The sequence below is a fragment of the Accipiter gentilis genome, chromosome 28 (genome assembly GCF_929443795.1).
Source record: "Accipiter gentilis chromosome 28, bAccGen1.1, whole genome shotgun sequence".
Lineage (NCBI taxonomy): Eukaryota > Metazoa > Chordata > Aves > Accipitriformes > Accipitridae > Astur > Astur gentilis.
In genome coordinates this window covers 21,086,604-21,112,536 of record NC_064907.1, presented here as the reverse complement: position 1 = coordinate 21,112,536, position 25,933 = coordinate 21,086,604, and the positions used below count along the sequence as shown (strand labels likewise).

The 25,933-nt window shown below is 42.5% G+C and overlaps 1 protein-coding gene across 1 annotated transcript in view; it reads right to left on the bottom strand.

Annotated features, from left to right (window-relative positions):
- ANTXR1 (ANTXR cell adhesion molecule 1) overlaps positions 1 to 25,933 on the bottom strand; it is a 110,340-nt gene that overhangs the window by 20,737 nt on the left and 63,670 nt on the right. Inside the window, exons 14-17 of the mRNA XM_049831188.1 lie at positions 16,345 to 16,386; positions 8,074 to 8,169; positions 7,399 to 7,566; positions 14 to 94 (exon numbers count right to left, since the gene is read on the bottom strand). Of these exons, the coding sequence (XP_049687145.1) occupies positions 14 to 94; positions 7,399 to 7,566; positions 8,074 to 8,169; positions 16,345 to 16,386 (387 nt within the window). The remainder of the gene's footprint in view (positions 1 to 13; positions 95 to 7,398; positions 7,567 to 8,073; positions 8,170 to 16,344; positions 16,387 to 25,933) is intronic.

Genomic DNA, 25,933 nt, shown 5'->3' with positions numbered 1-25,933 from the left:
TGAGGCACAGTACCTTGTCTCCTGGCTGTGGGCGCATCACAGATACACGGTCATAACCTTTCCGCAGCAAGACCCAGAGAGCATCCAATTTCCCCTGCAATCAAAAGAAACACAGTGTTGTCTTCTGTGCAAGAATAAGTGCACCATGCAAAGTGCAGTGCAGGGACAATGCAGCTTAGACCGACACATTTTTTACTTAATCATTTCCTGTGCCTATACAAGATGCTGGAGAGCAACATTTTCTCTCGCAGAAACTCACTCTGAACTTTCTGCAAGTGCAAAGGAAGAGGCTTTTGGATGAGCAATAAACAGGTATGTCTGACAGCCAACAGTATTCATGCGTCTAGCCTTTACATATTCTTCTGAAAAATCTCCAAAGGTAATAGATGACTTAGAGACCTCCTGTGCTGAGAGAGAGTTTAATACCTACTCAGCTCCTGACATCATTGCTAGCAAAATGCTAAATCAATGCAGAAAGCGGTCAGGTGACTTTATATGATGCATTCATTTCCTAACTATTCAGCCTCCTCCTTTGGCTGGTTGAGTGGCTTGCCTCTAGCTCTGGGGGACACTGTGACATACTAGAAATAAAAAACCTGCCTCTCCATACAGCCAAGGGAGCTGAGTCACAGCTGGGTGCTGTGTAACGACCCACTTAATCTTTCATGTCAGCTACATGTTAGCAAGAGAGCGTCAGGTTATTGGGTCTCACACAAACTCCCCAGTCCCACCCCTCTATGTCAGTTAATATTTGCACCTTTTCCAGGTAATAACACACATCTTTCAAAGTCCTCCATTCCTATGAGCTCAGTGTCAGCTGCCCTACAGATGCCACTCTCAACACATTGCACTTGTTTTGACAAGATGTTCGCCTCACTATGTGGTCTCACCCAACAGCCTGTATCCAAATGCACACGTGCATGTGCACAGAGCCAGAAGGGTTTTGCTGAAAACCCAACGTGTTGAAACTCTTGTTGATAGAAAGTTTGGTTGAGATGTGGGGTTGGGCCCTCCTTGCCATTCCCACAATGCTTCTCTGCAATGCAACAAAGCGTTCATTCCTGATTGAAATTCAGCAGTGACACAAAATGCCAAGCCTGTGGTTATTTTCCAAATGAGCTGAACGAGGCCAGAAGGAGCAGTGCAGGGCTCTGCAATATAGAAATATCCACTGAATCATCTGCTCTGAAACATGCATCTGCTGCTGAAGGATTCCCTGCTATATCCCCATTCTAATTGGCCAGGGTTTCACTTTCAAAATGAATTCAGCTTCTGCGAGATATGCAGAAGAGTTTACATGAGTGCAGCATGTTGGCTGCCTCAGTGGAATGCTACAGATGTATTACAAGCTGAAGATTAATTTATCAAACTCTCTTCACGTTAACTTCATTTGACTGTTGGTCTGTTAAGTGCATGATACCCAGAAATGGGTAAAAGTTTCTTGAGAAGGTTAACAACAGACAGTATTTATTAAGCTTTCCATTAGTATTGTTCTGAATGCTACAAATGCTATGATATTAGAGCAGGCACCATGAGTGAAACTCCTACCAGTAATAGTAAACTTTATTCTATCTGCAGAGATGGAGACAAGCTACTCAATGTACAAAGCTGTCCCTTGGTACAAAGTGATTTCCTGCAGTTGAGAGGATCAAACCCAAAGACCTAGCTACCCCTGGCTGGACTCAGAAACTCATGTATGATTGCTGCCTCTTTCCTGGAAATAAAGGCTACAAAAATTTTACGATAGCAGAATTGTCTCATATAACTATAATGGGACAAAATTAAGCAAATGGAAGTGTAAGCTGAATATTGCAGTGATGGTGGGAAAAGAGCAAGTAGCTTCATTAACAGTAAGGAAGCTTGCTTTTCTGAGAGCTTGGCTCTCGTGGCTGATAGTAAACTTCAGCATCTGCGAAGGTGAGAGCTTCCTGACAGCCAGGGTATTTGTAAGGTCTTTCTATGACCTGGTTCTCTACTATCTAATTAAAGACCCAAAGCAGTCGATATATACTCTTCCTTTCAGGAGGACACAGAGGCTTTCTCTTCCCTTTTCAGGAAACCATTAGTGTCATAATCCTCTTTGAGACCTATATTCCTCAACCGGTGTGTTGAGCCAATGGTTCAAAGCTTATTTGGGAGTTGGAGGGACACATGGGTGGAGACAGACAGACACGCAGAATGACTGCATAGATCTTGTTTCCATAGGATACTGGGGAAAAGACTTCCTATGGTGAGAGACAGGAAAGCCCGTAATTCTCAAAGGAAGAAGCAAGAAATTCCTCTGTCAGACTCTTCGGCATTTGGACAGCACAACCTCTTAGACCTGAGGAAAGCCATCCCTGTCTATCCCAATCCATCTTTCCCCCTACATCAGAGCTGGTTGAAGCTCTTGATCTCTTGTCCCCTCTGACAATTTAAGAAATAAGTAGCTTTTTCTTTCATTTCTCCTTTAGGAAAACAGGGAGGAAATACAACTTTCCATGGAACAAGAAAGTCCTTTTTACTCTGCAGTCCTAATTTCCAAGAGCCTACCAAGATTTCTTGGGAAAAGCCAAGAGCTCCCTCTTTGAGAGTCTCAGTGGAGCTTCAGGGTCTGCCTGAGACATCTGGGGGGAAGAGAGGGAGAGCGGATCATGGAAAGGATGATGTTGGTTGAAGAAATGAAAATGGCAATGCAATCACTTGGAAATATAAATGTGGGTGGGCTGTGTCTCTGTATTTGGGAACTCCTTTGCAACTGAAGCACAAGGTGGCTTGGAGGAAAAAAAGGTCTGGAGACAAATAAAGCTTTGAGTTCTACTAGATATGAAGTTCAGAAAGGAGAAACAATAAGGGCAGATGACAAATGAAGGAGGGCATAGTTTCAGCCATTGCTTTAATACGAATGCATTCTCTTCCTGGATTAATGGTTAATTCATTGCTGTATTGACCCTGGTCTAGTGACTGACCTTGACATCTAGAGTGCTCCTGAGACCTGGTATCTGGTGGTGTCAGTTAGAGGCAGTTTTGTAAGCTGCCTATAAATCCAAGCTGCTCTTGGGCCTCTTCTAGCAAGGAAGCTGTGCCATGTCAGCTTTGTAAATAAAGACAGGAGGGACAAAGGCTAGAAAATATGCCAGGAACACATGGCTTAGTAAATGCCTCAGTAGCCTCCACTTAGGATTCACCTGAGGTTTCTTTCCGAGAGCAGCAGTTGTTGCTTCAACCTCAGCCTTGAGGCAGGTCCTGTATGTGAGTTTTTGTGGGTGAACAGTGAGTTTAGCCTTGTCTTGTGGTCCCTTCTGCATTGTTTTTTAGAGACTGATAGTGGTCCTTTTGAAGTCAAACAAGTACTATAAATGCTCTGAGAAGGTAGAAAGGAGAGGTAGCTAGGTAGACAGGTAGATAAAAGCAGAGGTAGAAATAGAGATAGGAGGAAAGCTGCTAACCAAACCAACGCATACAGAGCTGTGTGGCTGGCTGTAGCAGGGAGCATGCCCCGAACCAAATTAAAACTAAAGGCACAGTCGTTTACAATCTTTCACTTGCATCTATGATCTGTGCAGCCCTTTCCTGTCAGATGAACTGAGGATTTGTTAAGTTTCTTAAGAAGTTTTCAGACTTGTCATTCTCATTGGATTATTTGCACTGACTTTTCAAACTGTTGAAATGATACTTTAAAAGCAGGATAATCCAGTTGGTATTGTGCTAAGAAGTAACAGCAGCAAATAATAATAATAATAATCACAATCTGTTAAGTGTCAGTAGCCACACTGTCAGCAAATAAAACTCTGGAGCATTTCAAAAAGCAATCTATCCACTCTCAGCTGTCTACCTACATTATAAACGTTACTCTGGGAAGAGTAACAAAGAGATGGAAGAAAAACTCAGTCAGATAAACTGGCAAAAAGGCAGAACATTCTAAGTAGAAAGCCTGGCACTTGTGCTGCATGGAGAAAAGGAGGCTTGTTGGCCAGCAAGATGACTGGCCCTAAAATGTGAATTTCCTGGCTCTTTGTCAGATTCAAGCTACCTTGGTTCCCTGTTCCTGAGATTTAATTCCTTGCCCACCTCCTTTACCAATGACTTTTTAAAAGTAGCTTGTTACATGCATTTTATCTACGTTCCGAAGAGGTGTTTCAACAAGTCCAGTGGAGTGGGTAGAAATTTAACATCTGCTTTAACCAAAAGAGCTGAGTGCACTTGAAGCATGAGGATGAGGGAAAATTTAAGCTGAGTATCAGGAGACATTTCCTATGGGTGAGGTCTGGTAGACTGTGAAATATTCCCTCCTGAAAAGTGGTGGAAGCCTCTATGTTATTTTAAAAACCAGACTGGAAAAAGCAGTGAAGGATAGATTCGAATTAGCAGTCCTGCTTTGGCTGAGAGTACAGACCCAATGACCTAATAGGCTACCCCTCCTCGCCTCCTTCCGCCTGTTGAGACTCTGTGATAGCTTCCCTGCATAACACAATGCAAACTTATATTCGTATGCTCACATCTTCAGGACAAGAGCTTCTGCCAAGAGTGCTGATGAATTTTGCCAATTTTGCTAATTCCTTACTGCACAGGAAGAGTAATAGCAGGACCCCTGCTTCATAGAAATGATCCCCCCTGTTTCTGATGAGTGCTCATGACTGTACATGGGGAAAGCGTTGGATGCAGTTATCCCATCTGCATACACTGTCTTTTTGGGTGCAGTTCAGTAAGGGGTGTGGTGGCAATTAATAACTAGGTAAATTCTTGTCTACAGACAGACTCAGGCTGCTAAATACTATCCAGATGTGGAACACCCCAAAGTTCTGGGAGCATTTGGATATGGGGTCTTGGATTGGAACTGCCCTTATACTGTATACAATTTGAACGGTAGATAAGACAGATATTTTTAAAAGAAATTAAGAATATACATCACCCATGAGATACTCCTAATATTTGTAGGCCCCCTTATAACTGAATTCTTGCTGTTACAAAGCAAAAGCTGTTCCTAGTCAGAACTGAACTTGAACCCTACATACATTGAATCTTTTCTCCAAGCCTCTCTTGAACTTTGGAGAATTTCCAGCTGGGACACAGATCTGCAACAAACTTGACTCCTCTGTTTAGAACTGATTTCCTACCATGCAGAATAAACTCTGAAAATTAACTGAAAGGCTCCTGAGGCTGTAATCCAACAGTGTGAACTGGTGAAGGAGGAGGGGAGAAACTCATAAGTATTGTCTATGGGAAAGGACCCAGCTCTCAACTAATGATCTTGGGTAGTTGTACGCACATGGATTCCAGCTGCCTGAGCATGTATTCAGGGCTCTTTGTGCTAAAAATCAGTGCTTCTGTCAGCTCCTCAGTGGTTAGAGTATAGCTTTGTGTTCTGTTCACCCTTCTGATTGCAGCATGCAAAAAGCAACTGAGCTGTGTCTCTCAGCTAGATGAGGTCATTTCCATGAGCACACAGTAGGAGTGAAAATCTCTCAGATGGGATGACTGTGTTTTACAAATGCTTTGCACTGATGCAAAATGACAATGCAGTGTATTTTGGAACAAAGGAGCAGCTATATGGGATCGTGCTTACTGCATTCCCCACTCTGAACTGAAACAGTTGACTCTCTAACCTGTCGCACTGTGGGAATGAATAACCTTCGTGAACACATGTTGAAGTCATTATAACACAATTGCAAATGACTTGTTGGTAGGTTATGTTTATTAGATGATAATCTTTAAGGGGGAAAAGAGAGAACGCATTGGACTAAACTTTCAAAGAGGCTCACATTTCCGTATCCTCCGGAAACCACTCTTACTCCCTTGTGCATCCTTGCCATTCCCATCACTGGATGTGAACCAGCTGCAAGATCAATGACTGAGGAAAGCCAAAACACGTGACTTGCCCAAATTCCTATGGGCAATGCTTGGAGCTGATCAGTAACAAGATACAATGCAGGAAAACCTGGGTGTACTGCAGTGTAGTATAACTGCATTGCAATAACTTAGCTAATAGAATATGTCTGGCTAGATTGACTGCTACTGGGGAGGAAGAAAACAGGAGAATAAACCCTCTGTTTTCCAGCAGTGAGGCACTTCCTCATTCCCCAGCATAAAGTTTAAGGTGAGCTCTATACATCAAAAAGTTTACTACATATGTTACACACACCCTTTTTGCAGACTACTTGCAGATAAATTGCCTGTAGAGGGTTTCTAAGACCCTAACCAGCATTGCTACTCTTCAAAATGAGATCCAAGCTCCAGTGGTGCAAGATTTGCACTTGGATATGAATTGGGCATTTTCAGTCTTTTCTGAGACTGATAACTACAGTGCTGCTACAAATATGTATATGTATGCTACAATTACAGTCTGCTGCCCCAGACTGAAGAGAGATGAGAAGACTATTACCATTTCCCAAAAGAGTTAAACCTGAGAATGGGAGCATGGAATTATTTTCTTTTCCTTTCATTAGAGTAGTTATACAGTAATTAAGCTGTCCTCCTTTCCTGAGGACAGCTCAATTTGTGCTGAAAGCAAAAGATTAGCTTTCTGACATTGGAGTGCCCTCGTTCCATGCCCTGGATGATGCAGCTAGTATCTGTTTTGTGTGGTTTGTTTCTCTTAATCCACAAGAAGCATTCACATGTGCAATGAAGAGTTTTGCTTCAGTGAACTATTCAGTTGCTTGCTTGTTTCCGTTTTGTACACTGCCAACCATTTGTACTAGTGAAGACAAACTGAAGAACAGCTGCCTGCCCTTGGGACAGATGGCAGAGAAAAAGAGTCTTCCCAGTTCCTGTGGGCAACTGTTGTGCAGCTCTGCATTGCTCGTGACGCGATATCAGTGTGAATTTGACCTTCCACATCTGAGGTACTCTAATTCAGCCAAACGCTTCTTGCAGGGCATTCTCTTCTCGTAAGCCAAGCGTGCTGCCCTGCAGCAAGCCTGGCTCTGTGACCCACGCCTGCTGGCAGACATCCATATGCCACACTGCAATCCCTGATCTGCTGAAGACAACCCTCCCTGATGACACTTAGTAGCAATTTTCTTCCTATTTTCTCCCCTCTTTCCTTAGAAAGAGGATGCTATTTATTCCCCACATCTTAGGCAATATACACCGTGGACTAAAGGGCCTGCCCTTGGAAGTGCTGTTGAGTCTGTAAGCACTTTACAGAAGCTAGCTATGCCACCAGATCAGGTCCCTATTCTGGTCTGAGCAAGCAATGGAACCCCCAAACCTGATCAACCTGGTGGGAAATTCCCATTGCCCCACAGCACCTCCCTAGACACATGTTCAGAGGGACTCCCTCATGCACAACTACTCTAGCAGCATTTTAAGATCACAGGGTTGTGGACAGTTCTACATCTTAGCCTTGGATGTGAAAACACTTAATACAGATCTCCTGGAAAAATCCTATGCAGTACAATGCCGGACTGGACTTACCTTGATTGGAGAGTACCACTTCCGAGGAGAGGAAGGTCTGCGCATGTTGTTTGCAAGGTTCCTGGGTTCGGGGAACTCATATTCCTGTTCTGGCATCTTGACCCTGGCATTTTTGGCTTTCTCTAACTTAGCACCCTCTTCTGTGGAGCCCTTTTCTCCCCAGCGCACCTGAAAAGATGGCATCAGGGCATATTACAATAGTAGCTTCTGCAGAGAGTTACATCCCTGGTGTAATAACTAGATCCTTGTCCATGTTTTCCTAGTGTCCAAATCCAAGGTGAAGAACAATACATATTGGCACAGGCTGTGAAGCTTGTTTCTAGACTAGAGCCCAAACTTTGAACTTCTTTGTGATTTATGGGAAATGTGAGAGTGGGGAAGGTTTTCAGAAAAACTAAAAATATTTCCTTGCAATTTGCATGGCAACACTGCTCCTGTATTCCAGGCGCTGGCCAGGATCTTACTGTGCTAGAGGAAAAAGATGGTCCTAAACTTCAGGAGTCTATGTTTGGCCCTCAAATATTCCTATATAAAAATGACCTGGGCTCAGATGTACAAAAAAAGCTTAAAGAAGTTTGTGCCCATCTCCTGAGTTTCTGGGTAAGTTGCAGGGGGATATCACAGGTTGGTTCACAAATAAGATATCTTGTGATACATGAACTGGTATCTAATTACCTCCATTCGTTTGATGCCTCCAACTCCTCGTCCGCCATAATAAGAGGCATCTACTGTTGGCCATTTCTTCTTTGGAAGGCCATCATCATCTTCCTCCTACAAAACAGAAGGAAGGGGTTGCACTGTTAGGATGCATGACTAGAGATGGAAAGGAATAAACAGTCACAGGCTATGTGGCCCTTTAAGCCTGCTAGAGCCAGTGTGGTCAAGGTTCTGGTCTCTCACTGATTATTTTCCAGAGGGTGTACACTCATGAAAAGAAAATGTTTCATGATATAAGCACCACCACCACTTGAAAGGTACAGACCTGCTCCAGCAAGAATGTGATTTTTGCCTTTTTTTTTTTTTTTTTTTAATTAAAGGAGGATCTGTCTTTCATAATCTTTAAATTCAGGGAAGTAAATTGTTTCCAAGTTGCAAAATCATTGAAGCAGCCACCAAAATAGCACTCAGCATAGCTCAAGAGCTGGGGTCCTTTGGCTGCAAGTCTGGTTTATATGCTAGCCACGAGTGATGGTAGCAGGGACTTAGCTCTTTGCCATCCCTTCACTTATTCCTGCAACTGCTGCTCTGAGGAGTGTTCCCTGACTCATGGCTCCCCATGCTGGAGGAACCCTTCAGGGCCCAGATAAATCATTGTATTGTAGTTCAGATTTGACAGAATGGGGGGAAAATCATGAAAGCAAGGAAGTCAAATTTGCTCCTGAGCGAAGGCAAATTAGCAAACAACCCCAGCATGAATATGTGAATGCCCAACATGGAGATGAATTTTTTTTTTAAAATGAGCTGGCCAAGTGTAATAGGACGGAAAAGTCTAATGGAAAAGTTACAAGAACAGCATTAGCTCTTATTATGAACTTCTGCCTCCGCTAGGGAGGCTGCCCATGGAAGTCCATGTGGCTTCAGTGATTTTCATGGGCTTATGCCAGCAAAAATTCAGGTTCTGTGTGAAAACTTAGACAATTTCTGTACAGATTTGAATGTGTTCTACCCCTACATACTGCAAGCAGAAACCTACAGTACATCACCATACATGAAGTTAAACGAGTTCAGGACCCTGGCCTTCATGATGACGCTCAGATATGGCCAAATTAACAAATCAAGAAAATAGCCTTAAGTTTATTTAAAATGAGTCTAATTAAAGTTCTAGCAAATGTATTCTATATATTCTTTATTCTTTGTTGCACTATATAACAACTCCACATATGCTCTGACCTACATAGTGCCTGTCCCTTTAATTTCTGCAGTTCAGCCTGTGAACTGGCAAAGCAGAAAAGCAGAGTTCATCAAAAACGTGAAGTATTTCCTGTGAAAAATGTGGAGAGAAATGAAAAATGGTCCCTCTCTTTTTTTTTTTTCTTTCTTTAATTTTTCACAGGGATTTGGCAAAACTCCAAAACTTAGGAGCTTTCCAAAACTGGAAAAGCCAAAAATACTTTGAAATTGAACCCCCTAGTAGGAAAAATGAAAAACTAGGGGGAAAAAATCCAAGACAAACTATGCTTTTCATGTCAAACAAAAGCATTTCTGTTTTTCAAAATACACATTAGTTCAGCTGAAAAATTTGTTCTGATCTAAAGGAAGAGTGAACAATTGAGTCATAAATGCAAGGTTCCTCTCCTTCATAACTGACCTCTTTCTCTCACTCTGGTTAAAGCTGCTGAGGCTCTTTGCTGCAACCTAAGAACTTAATATCTCTGCATGAAGTTTTCCATGAGGACTTTTTAAAAAAATTGGAATCAAAGCCATCTAAATATTTTCCTTCAGCACTTCTCTTTCTCTCTCTTCAGTTTAGCACAGACTGGACTTCTCACAACAGGAAATACCAAGGTTTAGGAAATCTTCCCCACAAGCCCTTAAAAGCCCTGCAAGTCACTTCAATCTAAGATAGGAGTGTTTCTGCCAGAACAACAGAAACAGCACACGCACAAAAAGACAACAGTGGACACTTGAAAAACAAAAGAGTCACAAGCTTTCTCCAGGATGAGTCTGTTTACATGTTTTGAAGGGCATAGGAGGTTTTGCAATACAAGCAAAAAAATCCCAAACCCACCAGTGACGTCCTACACACTTGGCAAATATGCTCACAACACACATGTGTACCTAAGGAAAGCAATGGGAAACTTGGGGGTCAGGGCAAGGAGACAGCAGGAAAACAAGAAGGAAGAGGCATACAATCCCCATGTCCAGCATCCTAGCTCATTGGCCCATTCACAAGACGTAAGCCAATAAACCAGGGCTGAATTCTCTCATCCTGGCTCAGTTTTGCCTGTATTTTTCTACGCTTAGCTACAATGGGGGTTTTGCCTGAAGAAGAACTGCATAAGCAACTTCAGCTCTGACCCAGCAGCAGTATAAAAAACAGCCCCGGAAAATTCAAGTGCATTTAAGGATGCTGGAAATTGGCTGTACAGAACTTGGCATCTTTCCACTCCCAAAATCTGCTTTAGATGGAGCTAGAGTTTCTTTTAAAAAATAAGAAGCAGGAGGACAGAGCTACATTTCACAGTCAGAGGTCCAGATTCATAACTGCTGGATTTCAGAAGACAAAGATCTGTGTTTATCTCAGAGTCCATGCCGGGCTCTGTATACTTTGACCCTGACCTGAGGGAACCTCATCCGTGGGTAACACAAGGATAATTCAGGCTCCACTAGGGACATCTGAACCACTCAGGGTAAGAATTCAAACTCAATTTAGCCAGATAGAAAAAAAGCTTGGACAACTTACCCCTCTCCCCACCCTTATAATTATTTTCACAGTTGTCTCTGTAGTGCCTGAATCTTGTCAGAATTTAGCATTTAGAGAGAGCTTTGCCTGCACAAAGTGCTGTAAGACACGGCAGGACAATCATTCCGCTGAGTAAGAGATGTTATCATCTAATTATACAGCTGAGGAAACATGGAGGTGAATCCACTGTCCTCAAGGCTTCTGGCTCCTTACTGCTTGTTTTTTCTCCCAACACCAGACTCATTTCCAAATTTCATGGCCATCTCTCAGACGCAAAGGCATTGTTACACTTTGAGGGCACCTTGCTCAGTTCTCAAGAAACTTTTCCTCCCTGCTGTGGAAGGTTTTGCTTGTTACATTATACTCTGCCAGGCATGTAAATCGCAACTGCATAAACTCATCACTTTGTTTTTTCTCGTATCTTTGCCTGTCACTTGCCCAAGCCTGCAAACTATCATCAGAAAGCACTCACAGGTCACAAGAGCATCTAAAAGAAAATGTTCTACTGGTGCTCTACTAAGGAGCAGGCTGAAGAAAGACCTCAGATCTCATGAAGCACCAAAAATCCATATATAAGCTTATCCTTGAGACACAAATGCTTAGAAAACCAGCCTTTGTTGGTCTTACTGATCACAGAAACTCCTAGTTTATCTATGGTACAGATTCTTAGAGATCCTGCCTGAAGTTATATCCTCCAAGTGCAAAGCACTGTATGCACACAGTTAAGAGAGAACGCCCGGTTTTGATAAAGAAGAAAGGATGTTGAGTTATTCCTGCTCTACAGCTCAGACACTGAGCTACAGGAAGATGAAATAAGATCTTAGATCTTATAAGGTCAAGGGAATTAACACTGGCTCTCCCATTGCAACTGTGATGTGATTAAACCCAACTTTTCACAGCCTCTACACCGAGTTTGCTGTGCTGGGCCTGCCTAGATATTTCACGTGAAATTTAGCTATAAAGCTCCACACCTTCATGGTGTAATACCTATACCTCATCTGTTAACAATAACGTCCCAACTCTTTTTCTTTTAAATGACTGTCTCTTGAAAGGTTCTTTTTTCTCCTCCTCCCATATTTCCCAACTCACTGTAAAAGGGGACTAAAAGGGAAGGAAAAGAGCTGGCATACCACTGTGACCTGGCTTTATTTCAGGAATAATAGAATACATTTCCTGCCTTGGTGTCTACGAAAAATTCCTATCAGATCCTTTCTCTGGAGCTTATTTTGCTGTCTCCCCAGCAAGGCTTTTCAGGAAGAGGAAAACAATTTGGAAAAGATTAATAAACATCAATAAGTGAGGGTGCAAGCAGCTCCCCAAACAGATGAAACCCCTTTGGCCATTCTCTGGGCTTATAAATGTTCTGTTGTGGGAGAAAGAAGTTAGTTCACAAAGATCAAAGTGATTCAAGCTGAATAGGTGGTTTCATCTGTTGGCTTAACAATAACTGCCATGCAATGAGGTAAATGCCTCCTTTTCATGCTAGCCTCCCATGACAATAATAATCGCCTTCAGCATCTCATGACTGTACTGCTGAATAGTCCTTTCTCTCCAGGACTTTCTTGTGTGTTTTTGCTTTGGTGTATGTGGGTAAGATGACAACAGACATAAGAATTATCCAGTTACAGGCTGGTTGGTGGCTTGGCTCTGGTGCCATGCTAAGGATGACTGTGGAGCTTGGGTGATAGAGCAGCATGTTAAAACCAGGTCTGAGTGATGAGGAAAGGGCATGCTCTGGTCATCTTGTAGATCTCCTGCCTGGTTTTGCCAGATTTCAGGGAACTTTGTGTCCCTGAATCCCTACTGTGGAAGAAAGCACTGCCATGACAGAAAATGAAGATCCAGCAGTGTATTTTAACATTGCCTGATCTCTGTTTACAGAGCAAGGAAGCAATGAGAAGAGAGTGTGCCTCTTGGGGATACTTTGGAGGGCTCCAGTTTACGCACCCTCTGACTGCACTCAGAGACTGTCCTTCTGTGGGACTGACTAGCCGCAGACCTCTGGCATGAGTCAGGTAGTGAATAGGAAATTGTTGGAAGCTGTTAAGCACTGCAGGTTAGGGTTTTTTGATGTAGAAGATGAGTCGCTACAGTGAGAACCAGCTTCAGCCTCGTGGTAACCTTCTGGTCTGAGCTGAGTGAGAGTTGTTCCAATAAGCCCAGCCTGAAGGTGATGGGACACATGAATAAAAGCAGTTGTGTCTTCCTCCAAGAGGGCTAGAAAAAGCCTTCCTATTCACTGGAGGTAGAAGAATGTGGTTTTGATCCACCATCAATGACTAATCACAGGCCAGAAAGGTGCTTGCTGGCTCCTTGAGGCATTCACCTCTTCCGATTGGCATTAACTCAGTCTTTCCTGGCTGTAAGTAAAACCATCTGTCCTTCATCTGGGCTTAACCTCCTCCTGTATCCTGCGTTGTCTGAGGAGCACAGCAGTAAGTTGACGACATTTGTGATTTCTGAATGAATTAATTGGAAGTTTCTAGCCAATAATGATTTCCTTCACCAACAGTGAGTGTGTCTCCAATATGTCTCAAAAGGCCTTTAAAGTAGAGTTCAATAAAACCTTTGGCGGGTCTGACAGCAATGCTACTTTCCCTTCATTGTTACAGTATAATGCATTCTCCTTGCAGTGCAAAGACATATGGGCCTCAGCTCCCAAATTTGCTGATGCAAGAATTCCTCTTGTCTTTTTTTTGCCAAGATTTTTGGGAGAAGGAAAAAAAAATAATAATCTTACTGTAACTGTAATGCTGCTGCTTAAGGGATTAGCGCTCTTTCATGCTGGAGACAAGCAGTTGCTACGTTTTCTGCAAGGAAGAAAGCTATCTGCAACACGTAAGAAAAACTGGATTGTAGAAGATCAGCTCCATCTTCTATTTGTTTTGAGCAAAGTAGAAAATCTTGAGTATACAACCTTCTGTGAAAGCATCATACTACTGCCAATCCTGTTCTGTGGACCAGGCTCTATAAGAGTAAATGGGACCAAGGAAATGCATCTTTTCAGAGCTTCTGCTATTTTTCCACTAGCAGGAAGCTCTTCTGTCTGGAAAAAATGCATAGTACAAGCCACAGCTTCAAGCTTTACTAATTTTTGAGCACTGCTCTGATGCGATACAAGTTCTAAAATAGTATAAACTACATTTTCCTTTCTAAGAAACATTTGGCGTCTAATTGTATAAGATGGCTATAGGATAACTGCTTAGGGGATGTGCTCTGGTGGAAAGTGTATGTGAAATTATACCATGAGACTAGTCCTTACAATGTTGGCACACTATTGTAACCAAAGCCCCCCATCCCAGGGTCCCCAAATAGTAAAAATAATGGCCAAAAGATTGTACAGCTCTCCTCATGTATTAACGAGGTAACCAGGTATGCAGGTTACAGGTATTGAGCAGGAAGCAGGTTACAGGTATGAGTTGATGCAATTTTTCAGGCCTTGTGCAGTGCCTTACTCTAGGTGCAACTAAAGCCTGGACAAGTCTGCATTTAAAGCAGTCACCTCTGGGGAGCAAGCCCAAGAGCAAGCAGAACAACGTTCTGCTTCTATACAAAGAAGATTTGCCCCATGTTCTCCACAGTACAAGACCAGGTTCATTTAAAATAAAAAGCCAGTGGCAAATACATTGCTATAGGAAAGCTGTGAAAGACAGATGAATTGAGGACTGTTTCATCCAAAAGCTGCACAGACTGTTCCTCTCTGTCAGCATCATGGCTGAGAGAAAATATAACATGTCCAGAAATATCTTTAACAGCTTAACTAAACATAACCCGAGGCAAACATAACTGGTCTGCTGCAATTAGTTTATTTTGCAGCAACTGGTCTGCTTTTGCAGCACTTACTGGTTTGATAAAAGGCTTCCTTATACATGAAGCATGCCTTCTCTCTTAGCAGAGAGATGTAATTTCCCCTACCAGTCCTTGGCTAGTGAGCCAGCATTCCAGAATGATGTATTTTAATTAATTTCAGCAATTGAATCCCTTGGCTTGGAGACATATGTGATGCAGAACAGAGCATGTGCAATTTTAGATTAATATTTTCCTTTTAATTCAGAGGATAGAAGCTAACAAAGCTAGTGGATTTACATACAGCCCAAACAGAAACGTCTACTTAGGAAAATAGGCCAGATGCCCGCATATAGAGGCATGGGGAGCACTGGGTCCAAATGCAAATCTCCCTTGGGTCCAGGAACATTCAGATTTAGAGTTTTGCTTCAGGCCTGTTTTGAAGGGGACAAGTCCCACCAAGATGGAGGTTCTAGTACCAGCCTTGACTCCAGCAGCCCTGAACTATTTCTCTGTGCTCAGTGCAGGCAGAAGCTAGGCTGGATTCCACCTCCGTAGTGTTGCAGAGGACTGAGCTTTTAAGGGTGCCTGTCTGCCTTGGCACAGAGGACACTCACTGGGCCAGACTTTATGGAGAGCACAGAGAGGATCGTTTCAGCAAGCTTTTCCACTTGCAAGCTGAAGCAGGCAATGAATTTGTCTGCAGACGCAAAAAGCAAGGCAAACTAACCAACCAAATTACTCTGAGCAGAGATCTAAGTCTTCTCTTTCTTGCACAGCTAAGAGGAACTGATCCAAACCCCAGTGAAGTCAATGGAAAAACTCCCATTGACATCAATACACTCTGAACACAGCCCAGTGACTTTTCAATGTAATCCCACGTGCAAAACGGCGAAAACAAAGAAGAGACTCATTGCATGCTGAAAGCAGAAGGACATAGAAAGAGGCAGATGAAAAACTCAGCTTGTTTTTGGGCAGAGTCTACAAATTAAGTGATAGTGACATAGCTTTAAACCATTTGTACTAGGTTCATCTAAAAAGCATAAGCAGAATTAAGAGGAAGGGTTTAATGTTGCTTTACCATTTCTCTCCATTAGAACTTCCCTGGCTAGTGCAGCTCTTCTGATGTCAAGACAATTTTACTGGGGTTTTACATCTGCTCAGAATCTGGGCCACTGTCTTCAAACACATTGAAAAGACCGTGGGCTGCCTTTACTCACAGCAACTGTAGTCCAAGGGATTAGCATCATGAGTCACCGCCTAGCTACCAAGAGCAGTTATATATGCTAAACCATCAAAATTATTACCACACCATTCCAGGAAGGCAGTTAAGCATATGTTTAGGTTCAATTAACTTAAAAGTTAAACGTAAACTTAAGGGTTGTCCTTTTTGTGAATCACAGCCTAACTCTGTAGTGCTGTTCCCACAAAGTAGAAGTATTGTCTGCCTCTGTCCTCCTTTCCTACCTGCTCCATGGAGGTACTGTATACATAGATCTACACTCACTCAAGTAAATTAACACCACATCTCTACCTCTGTAGAAAGCAAAGTGAGCAGAGTTAAACACACATGGCAGACATCAGCTAAAAAGCCCCTAGTTTAGCTAAACCACTATTGACTTTAAGGCTACAGAGCTGAGCACAAAGGTTTCAATGGTCCATACTCCGCCACGCAGCAGAATCACAACCTCTTGTGAGAAGACTGAACAAAATCTTGTCCGAAACATTGAGGAAATCAGGTTGCCAGTGTTACTCACCTCACTGTCTTCTGCAGGAGGTGGGGGGGGCTCTTTGATGATCTAGAAGGATCAAAGAGAAACAGAATAGTAAATTCATACTTTGTTCTTTAGCGCAATTCAAATGTCAATTAAAAAAAACCAAATGAGAAAACAACAGGATATGCCACTGTGAACATCTCTGAACTTAGTTACAATACTGTATGATTACAGGGTGGCTATGTGTGCTGCTGGTGTCGCAGTCATTGAGAGTAAGAGGGGAAACAGGAGGCGTCCCAAAGCCCTGCCACATAGACATTTCCTAATTACAGCTCCAGACTCATATTGCTCATTAGGTGACCCCTGCCCTACGTGAGGTAACCGCAAATTCAAAGTCATATATCCTTGATTCTCCAGCTTCCTAATCCCAGTAGGAGCAATAGTCAGTGTTGGCTCTAAGCAAAAGATAGCAATCACTGTTTCACCTGAACAACCATGCTAAAATCAACGTCTCCTTCTACTGGCCACTGCACACGTGTACAAATCCTGCCTTAAATAAATTACAGTCTGAACAAAGACTGGAAAGCAAAACCAAGGTGAACTAAAATGCCCTGGAGACATTGCAAAGCAGTAATAAATCCCCAGCCTTTGTCTTCCAGGCCTGTACTTCATTCCAGAAGGCTGTGCCACCTCATGCTCTCGTGAAAAATGCTTTTCACGTTATCAGGCTAATACAGTTCACTCTCACAAGCTTAAATAAATGAATAAATAAATACACACACACACACACATATATTTGAGGCTCTCCCTGGGTTTCTAAAAAAGCCAGCAGGGTGAGGTTTTAGACTGATCCAGGATATTCTCCATAGAAACAATTTAAGTTTATGTGGGTGTGAGGCTATTATTTCATGCAAGAAGTTTGCATCTAGGGCTCAGCAGGCAGTTGGCTATTATCACAGCCCTCCACTCCAAGAGCAACAGAGAGCTTTCCAAAGAGAAAGCAGTTGCATACAGGCACGTCAAATATCTCTCCCTTACACACAATGGCTGCACAACAGCCATTGCAGTCAACAGATTGAATCCAGCCAGTCATGTCAATGCAATTGCTGCAGGGATTGATTTTCTCCAGTAGTTTTAAGTCCATCTGGATGAGGCAGCTCTTTCTTTACACACCAGGCCGTGAGTCAGATGCTGTCAGGGTGCTGAGCGCCTGTGGAGATAGCTCCGAGTATCCTCAGCTCCTCTTATGACTGCATGTATTAAGTGTAGAAGCTGCCTAGACACGGGGTACAGATATGTAGGCTTAAAAATTAACCCTTCAAAAGAAAAAAAATCACAGTCCCAAACAATAACATTTTGGCTGTTTAAATGCAGAAAGGGAAAACGACAATCACATTAAAGGCCCTGAAGATATAAATATTTACAACAATTCTTCTCACTCATGTTTTTCCTTCTCTGATGAGCTCACTGTTTTTATTTTCCTCTGCAAATCCCGAGTCATGCAATGTGGCCATTAATGAAGAGCATGTGCCTCTGGCTAAGGAAGAGATCTTGGGCTGGATCAGTCCTTTGTTTGTATCTCAGCTTAGACCAATGATGGTTGTAGAGCTCTGCCACTACCTGTTCCTGGGCAGCAGGGCTTTTTTTTGGTGGCTTACAGTACGCCCTCAGGGAATGCCTGCTAAAGAATCTTCATGCTTTAGGAATCAACACTGAATCTTCGTTTATATGCACATAAGCACAAAGCACATGTGGAAGCATGAAATGACACTTGAGGAGCATGGTAGGTGCACCAACTGCCCTGCTCACAACATCAGAGCAGGACTGTGCATCAGGCTGTGGCCGTAGAGCCACTGACCATGTTAGGGAGAAAGGAGGGCCAATGCCCCAGAGGAGCTCAGGCTGACTAGCAGAGCTGGTGAACATCTCATACAGCATCCATCTCTCTCTCTCTCTACCCTGCGATTCCTAGCTTGTTCTTGCAGCTCTGGGGGATACCAGCTCTTTCCCTAATGGAAAGCAAATGATGAAAAGTAGACGAAGAGTTGTCTGCATCAGAGTACTACTCCGTGGAAAGGAAATAATGGGTATCAGCATGGTTTACTCAAAGTGCTGCTCCTTGGTTTAAGATGGAGACAGCATAATCTCTTGTATGTCTCTTGACACTATACTGACACAGCGTATACAAAGCACCAGAATACACAGAAGACTTTTCTAGCCACGTTTTCAGATACGTTTTGGTCAGTGTGAGGGGTGGCACTTGTCAACAGACCTCCTTTTGAACCAACCGCCTTAATCCAAACCCATTGGATGCTGAGAAACTTCAGATATCTGATCCAAAATATACCTACTGGAAGTGGCCTCATTCCCTCCTCTAACATTATTCTGGTGGAACATCATGGGTTTCAGTGGAGTTTCTCTCATTTGCATTGGCATGAAATATCAGGATAATCTGTCCAACACATTTGGTCCAGCTAAACATTCAAACACAACTTCTCAGCCAGTATCACTAGAAACTCTTGAGATTACAGACTTGGAAATGAAGAGATGGCTGGTTTTCATACATTTGCATTCTTTCTCATAACATATGCATACACATACACGCAAACTGATTTCTATAAACAGATCAAGTTTTTTCTATCACGGGGGGGGGGGTGGGGGGGTGGGGGGGGGGGGGGAGAGATTCCTTCCATTTTTAAGTGCTGTGTACTTCTAAGAGCCACTGGACACCCCATAAATTGGCAGCATAGATTGATTAGTCTGGACAAGTCCAGAGATGGGGAGAGTTTCGTCTTCTCTGCCTTTGAGCCTGTAGAAACTTTCAAAGTTCAAGCCTTAAAAAAATCTATTTTCTGTCTTGCCACCCAGGTCTGGAGAGCCTTTTGGTCTACAAAGAGTACAAATGTTTTCTTTCTCCCTTTTGAATTCTCACGGTTACAGCTGTATATGCATGACACCCTTATTCTGGGGTACCGAAGGCAGTGAAGCAAATGTGCCATCTCACACAAGTGAGCAAAGCAAGGGTCAAGCGGGAATAACAAGGTCTCAGAGCTGAAAGGCAGTGCCTTACACCTGCTCGTCTTGCACAAATAGAAACAATTGCTCAAGTACCAGAAAGAAAATGCTATTACAGGGAACCCAGTGAGGATACAGCCCACACTGGCCACCACGTTTTGTTCTGGGCTGCACCTCTTGCCTTCCCTCTGCCTCACCAGATGACACACATAGACCTGCTGAACGCAATCAGCTGGGAGCATGCTTGGCCAAGCAAAATGCTTAGGCTAGTTTAGCTTGGCAAGGCTGAAGTGTTTGTTCATGTGTGCTGCAATTGTTTTGATAAACCCAAGCCATTTCTGTGATTGCTGCTGCAACTGTATCTTCTGTCCCTGTGTTTCAAAGAAGAAAAATATGATAGTTCAGCAACCATATTTGCTCGCTAGGTAAGGAATACCTGAGGAATACTATATCATTGCCATGCTATAAAAGCCTTACAATGAGGTCTTTTGTTTTCAAGTAGTAAAGGCCTGTGGGATGGAGAGGTGGCTATTGGCTTTTCTTGGCAGAGGAAGGAACTTCAAGGGTAGTTGTCAGCTTTTCTACACGCTTAGCTGTGAAAATTCAGGACAGTAAAGTAATTCTTTGCCTTTCTATCGCCCTTCCTCACGGATCTTCAACATGCATGTGATTGACACAGGTCTCTGTTAGCTGACCCACCCTGATGTCACAGATGCATGGACAAGCAGCTGTTTCTGATGAATAATCCAGTGTAAAAGCAGAAGAATGCTATTAGCCACCTCCTACAAGTTTAAAAGCATTGGAGAGGACTGGTTTTCTGTTGCCCTGAAATTTCTGTAGACACTCAGGCATAAGAGAGCACGTGTTGAACCCAAATTTTGCATATTTCAGGAATGTGTCTAGGATGTTTTCCATCTTGGGAGACCAGAAAACACCACCACTTTACAGTGTGAGAGCAAGCACATACTCAGTAACTGTCCCTGGAGTTTTATATGATAAATAGGGGTAATATGTTTCTTGTCAGTGAAGTGTATCTGCTTTAAGATGGAACAGAGCATCATTTAAAATGAAGGCTAGACGAGAAAACAGTATGAAATAAGAAATAAAGGACTTTGCCTCTAATCAGGACTATAATTTGGGAAGGGAGCATACAGTTAACTGAGCAGATTTTTTTGTCCTTATTTACCTTCACTCTTCTGGAAAATACAAAGTATGTATTTTTGCTATCCTAGTAAGCAGGGGTGGGGGTTATAGCATTAATTATGGCCCATCTGACTAATGTTTCTTTTTTCCCCTTACATATTTATAGTTTTGACCTCCTCTTAAGTCCTGTGACAGAGTTTCATAGTTTAGTTATGAGTTGGATAAAGGAACAGTTCCTTTTTATTTGTTTCATATCTGCTGTGTCTTCTAAGTACCCATTAAATCCTTGGAGATTTGGTCTGCACTTCAAAGTTCCTAATACAAGCAGGAGCCTGTCCCTATTTCTTCATCTGCAATACAATACATTCTTCTTCCTCGACATAATAGTAAAAGGTAAATGAAGTTCAATAGGAAAGCTAACTCATCCTTTTAAGATAACCTCTCTTGTCAGCCTGGAAGCAGATCCAGGAATCTCAATTTTAACTCACTAAAACTAGAAGACAAGGCTGTTTCACATCGAAGACTTCAAGCTGATGTGCACAAACCACATTCAATACAGATCATAGCACATATCAAAGTCATACACTTATGAAAGACATGATACCACGGAGGAAAAAAAAAGCCCTCTGATTAAGTAACCCTTGTACAGTTTGCAACTGAATGGGGCGGACCTGTAGTTCTTCAGGGAATGCATGGAAAAAAATGCAGCATCTGCAAAGGTCATTCCTTTTCCTAGGCTATTTCATTTACACAGATAAACAAGGCCAGAATCAGTGGGGTTTGCTCTAAGTGTCTGACGCACTTTCTTTGAAAAAACTATATAAATTAAATTTATTTTCTGGACTAAAGAAAAACATCATAGCTACTTTCAGCTATATGCAGAAGCCCTTGCCCTCACTCTCTGGTTGCTAGTGAATTTTCTGGTTAAGTAAGACTATGTCCTAAAGATCTATTTCTCCTTAGCTGGGCTGAGCCAACTTTCTTTGGAAAAGGTGAGAGGTGGCCAGGGAAAAAAAGAAAGGAAGAAGTCACTTTTATTGAGTTAATTATTTCCCATGCAGGACTGGGGCAAAGAACAACAGTGCCTCCTTTGCATTAAGTATCTGTTGTGGTCTGGTCAAGATTAATATAATTGGCCATTGGATCTGGCCTTAAGGAAATGCATTAGCAAGTAAAACAGTTTGAGAATCTGAAGTCTAGGTATATCATCTAAAGGCAAAGGGCAACCTTCCTAATTTTCAGAGGGCAATGCTTAGCACTTTCCAAAAAGGGAACTCCATGAAGATCTTTCAGTTTGGGCACCCCAGAACTGACGGACACTTTAGAGAATTTGGCTTTAACTTTTTGGTAATGACACATCACAGCAGCACATCAAAGCACTCTAGTTCAGTGCCCGGCACACACACTATTCTACCAGCCCATTTCTCTACCTGGACTGCTGTAGAGCTGATGGTATTAGCCCAGGCAAAATGCCTCTGCTATGCTATTTTCAGGATCCATGCTAGCCTGTTTAAAGGTGGCCAGTTATAGAGCATTATATCCATATCTAAACCATTCTGATCTGACTGACAGGAGGCTGAGAGGAGCAGTGAACTGCTGTGGGTACTCTGGATAATTAATAAGACTGTCTTTATCCTACTGCTCCCATTTGTGCACAGCCATGGCAAAGTCAGGTTCTATTATTTACACTACTTTAAACCTACAATAACAGTACTACCTCCAAATGTTTTGGATTGACTGTGCTATAAATAAACAAACTCATTTGTGGCAGCATGCATGAATTCAGGGCTTGAATGTAACACACGACATTAAGCTTCAATAAATTCAGTGAAACTACCACATTATACTACGTGAGCGCTTGCCTCAATAGCTCAGACCTGAACCAAAAGCAGGAACTGTGTGGTGCACAAGGAAATTCTGCCTGCACGTTTGTGGCTCTTTCTCTTGGTTTGCCTCAATAATGTTTCAGATGATTCATGATCCTGTGCTCCCTTCTCCCCAGATCATCATAACTGCAGAAAAACTGTCCCTTGTACACATGGGAGCAGGTGGGAATCAGAATACGTGGACCCTTGCAAGTAATCTCCATCAAGCCAACCTGCACCATGTAATTTTATGACTCTTCAGGGTTGCTGTAGAGTCTATGCATTTCCTCTCCTCCTCTTCATCCAGTTTAGCTATGATTTTCATGTGGCTTTAATATATATTTTCTGTATTTTCTCTATCCAGCTTTTTGTTTCCAAAACTTCTGGTCAGCTGCAGTACAGACTGAGAGCCAAACAAATTGCTGGGTTCTTCCATGCTTCCTTCCAGAAAACAGCTTTAAAGTTAAAACTGGTGTTAGATACTTAAATACCAACACCTCATTTATATGCCAGCCACACCTCTGTATTTAAAAAAGCTACAGCATAAAAATGAGTAAGATGGTGTATATATTCTAAGTGGGCAATTAACACAGACCAGCTTCTCATGCCCTCCTGCCTCAGGCCACACTGTATGGATGCATAAGGGAGGCAAAGACTCATGTTTACCTCATAAAATTGTAAGGAGATGTGATGTATGAGCATGTGGGGAAGTGCTTTGAGTCTCAGTCTCAGCTGCACCAGGGAGATATTCCCACTCATATCCTCCACATTTTATCTCCTGGACTGCCCTAGCTAAGATTCAGCCCAAGGCTCGGGGCAGGCTGATTGTAGCCACCACTTCAGCTATGCCAGGGCTAATCTTTCATGCAGGTCCTGTTCAGGTGCAAAGCATGGCCCAGACACAACTCGCTCAGCCTGCCAATTTTAAGTGTCTAGGGGAGACACTTGCTCAGTGTGGTGCTGCATATTGGCACAGGAAAACTGTCCCAGCACAGATAAGCCTTCCGACTATTGTATTAATTATGCCTTCACTACACATCCAAAGCACTTTAACCAGTTCTATTTCCAAGTCAATTTAACAACAGGCCTGCAAAATCCTCCTTAAGATGGTTTTGGAGGCTTGTTATCTATTTGGCTTACATCTATATTAAAATCTATTTGGTTTACATCGATATTAATACTAAGCCTTATGTTGGCCTCCTACCTGGAACAATTTCACCCTTGGACACCTAACTAGCCTCTTGCACACACAGTTACTACTATGATCACTCAGAATCCTTCAGGTTATGCTGTGTTCAGGAAAGGGAACGAATGGGAAGACAACAGCAGAATGCCCACTAACATCAACGAGGCCAGGATCTGGCAGCTGCTGTTTTGCTGATATGCTCAACTGAGGAACAGTGGGGTCATCCTGTTATAGATGTCTTGGTATTTGTCATCATTCTTCTAACGTGTACAGTGTTGGGGTTGTCAGCTTAGCAGAATTGCTCTTCTTTGTTTTCTGTTGTTGAATAAACATCCTTGAAACCTTCTGAAAGGTTAGCACCTGGCTCCCATGCTTTTGTAATATTCCCTCCACAGATATCAAGGGAAATTTTGGCTGTGCTAGTCTCAGGCACAGCAAAGACCTAATTATTGTTCTGATCCACTAAGCAACAATTGCATCTACTGTAAACCAAGTGGTAAATTCCAGACTTCATCCCAGAATACTTCTGAGACCAATAAACTTGGATATACTTGGAAATAGCATTTCTTAATGGGTGCATGCCAAGGAGATACTGGGTTCCAGATAAATCTCCAGAGTAAGTCTATTGACTTCAGTCCATTTACTCCAGGGATGAAGCTGGCTTGGTGTCTTTCCTGAAGAACTGCTGGATAATAATGATTCCGATTTAATTAAAAAGCATGCCAAGAGGAATTTCAGGGTTTAGAAATGTGCTTGTCACTCAAACAAATTTATAATTGGTAAGAAAAAAGTTTGTTGTGTTTTTTCACCACCACCACCACCCCCCCCGACACATACACAATTATCTCTGAAATGTCCCTGGGCTTGAATCCACAGCAGTGTCTCTGGGTCTGTGGTTTGATTATTAGAGGTTATTGCTTGCCTGCCTCTCTTGTCTGTTGTGCAAGCCAGTTCCTCTGCCCTTAATTCACTCTGTTGCTTCTGACAACACTGCATTCCTTAACATGCCATTACCAAACTAGTAAATAAACACTGCTCTGCTCTCTTTCTCCCTACCCTAAGTCAAACAAGCTGGGTACTCCTCTGGATTTATCTTTAATTTTACAGAATCTTTAGGTAAGCAATACACAGTGAGGTATCTTAGCTGCTGATCTACTGCCAAACATACTGGACTGCCCTCCCAGAGAGATGGAAGAGGTTTCATACAGGCTCTTGAATTAAAATCTTTCCAGCAAGTAGAGAGATGTGTTTGACTTACATTTGGAAAATATCAGTGAGATAGTCCCCACTTGGAGACCTTGCTAAGAGGGAGTGTGGGAGGTAAAGGAGGAGAAAGGGTGAGGAAAAGCTTTTATCTACAACAAATTTTTTAAGTACAGAATTTAAATCTGGAAAATATTAAGATTATAAAGTTTCATGTGGACAAGAGACTCCATATCCCTGTTGCACTCGCCTTACTTATCTGGACTGTATTTCTTACACTTCAAGAACACCGTTATATGACCACTATCCTCATATCATTCCACTGGAGCAGTACCATACTACCCTCTCAAGGCATAGCTCCATATTCTCTTTACTCCATGCCCTCCTCCTTTTATTTATGCCTTTTTCCTACCAGCTTCATCCTTCTCCTGTAACAGAACCTTAAAATGGCAGCATCACTTAGTGCCTTTCCTCTCTATCACCTCAATTCTCCACCAAATCCCAGTGTAAACATCTGTACATGGCACACCTCCATTGACTTCTATGCAGATGCGCCAACAAAGAAGTTGGGCCCAGCTTCTCTCGGAACGTGCCATCTAGTTTAGACAAATAACTCTGAGAAGCCTACCACGCTGCTAATCCTTTGTCCATTTCTAGAACAGACTTTTTTTATTGTTCTGAAAAGCCCAAATAAATTTTTTTTCCTTTCTGGTTTTCATGTCAGGACAGAGGTGCCAAACTACTGTGAAAAGCAGCGTTTTACACCCTACTATTTCCAGCCAGAAATAGAAATAGACAACTAAGATTTTTTCTGTGAGATTTCCATCCTTGTTCTGGATAGAGAAATACATCTCACCACAAAGACTCATCCTCAAATGTGACTGCTCCTGCAGTTTGTGGCTCCAAAGCTCTCGGCACCCGATCGTAGGTTTGGTACAACATGGTGCAAATTTACAACACTGGGGAAGTGATTTAAAATCAGGAATAATGATAGTGACCCAGAAACTGCAGCCAGTTTGGCCAGTCTTAAAAGAAGCATCTGAAACATTACATACAGCCAGTCACCAAAACCAGACTCCAATTTTGCCGACATTTATACATCCCTAATTCTTGCTCTATATTTGCAGCACAAACAAGACCCAAAGCAAGAGCAGAGCTTCGCTGTATTGTACGTTCCACAATAACCAGCCTTTGCCCTGATCTTCATTGGGAAAAGGCA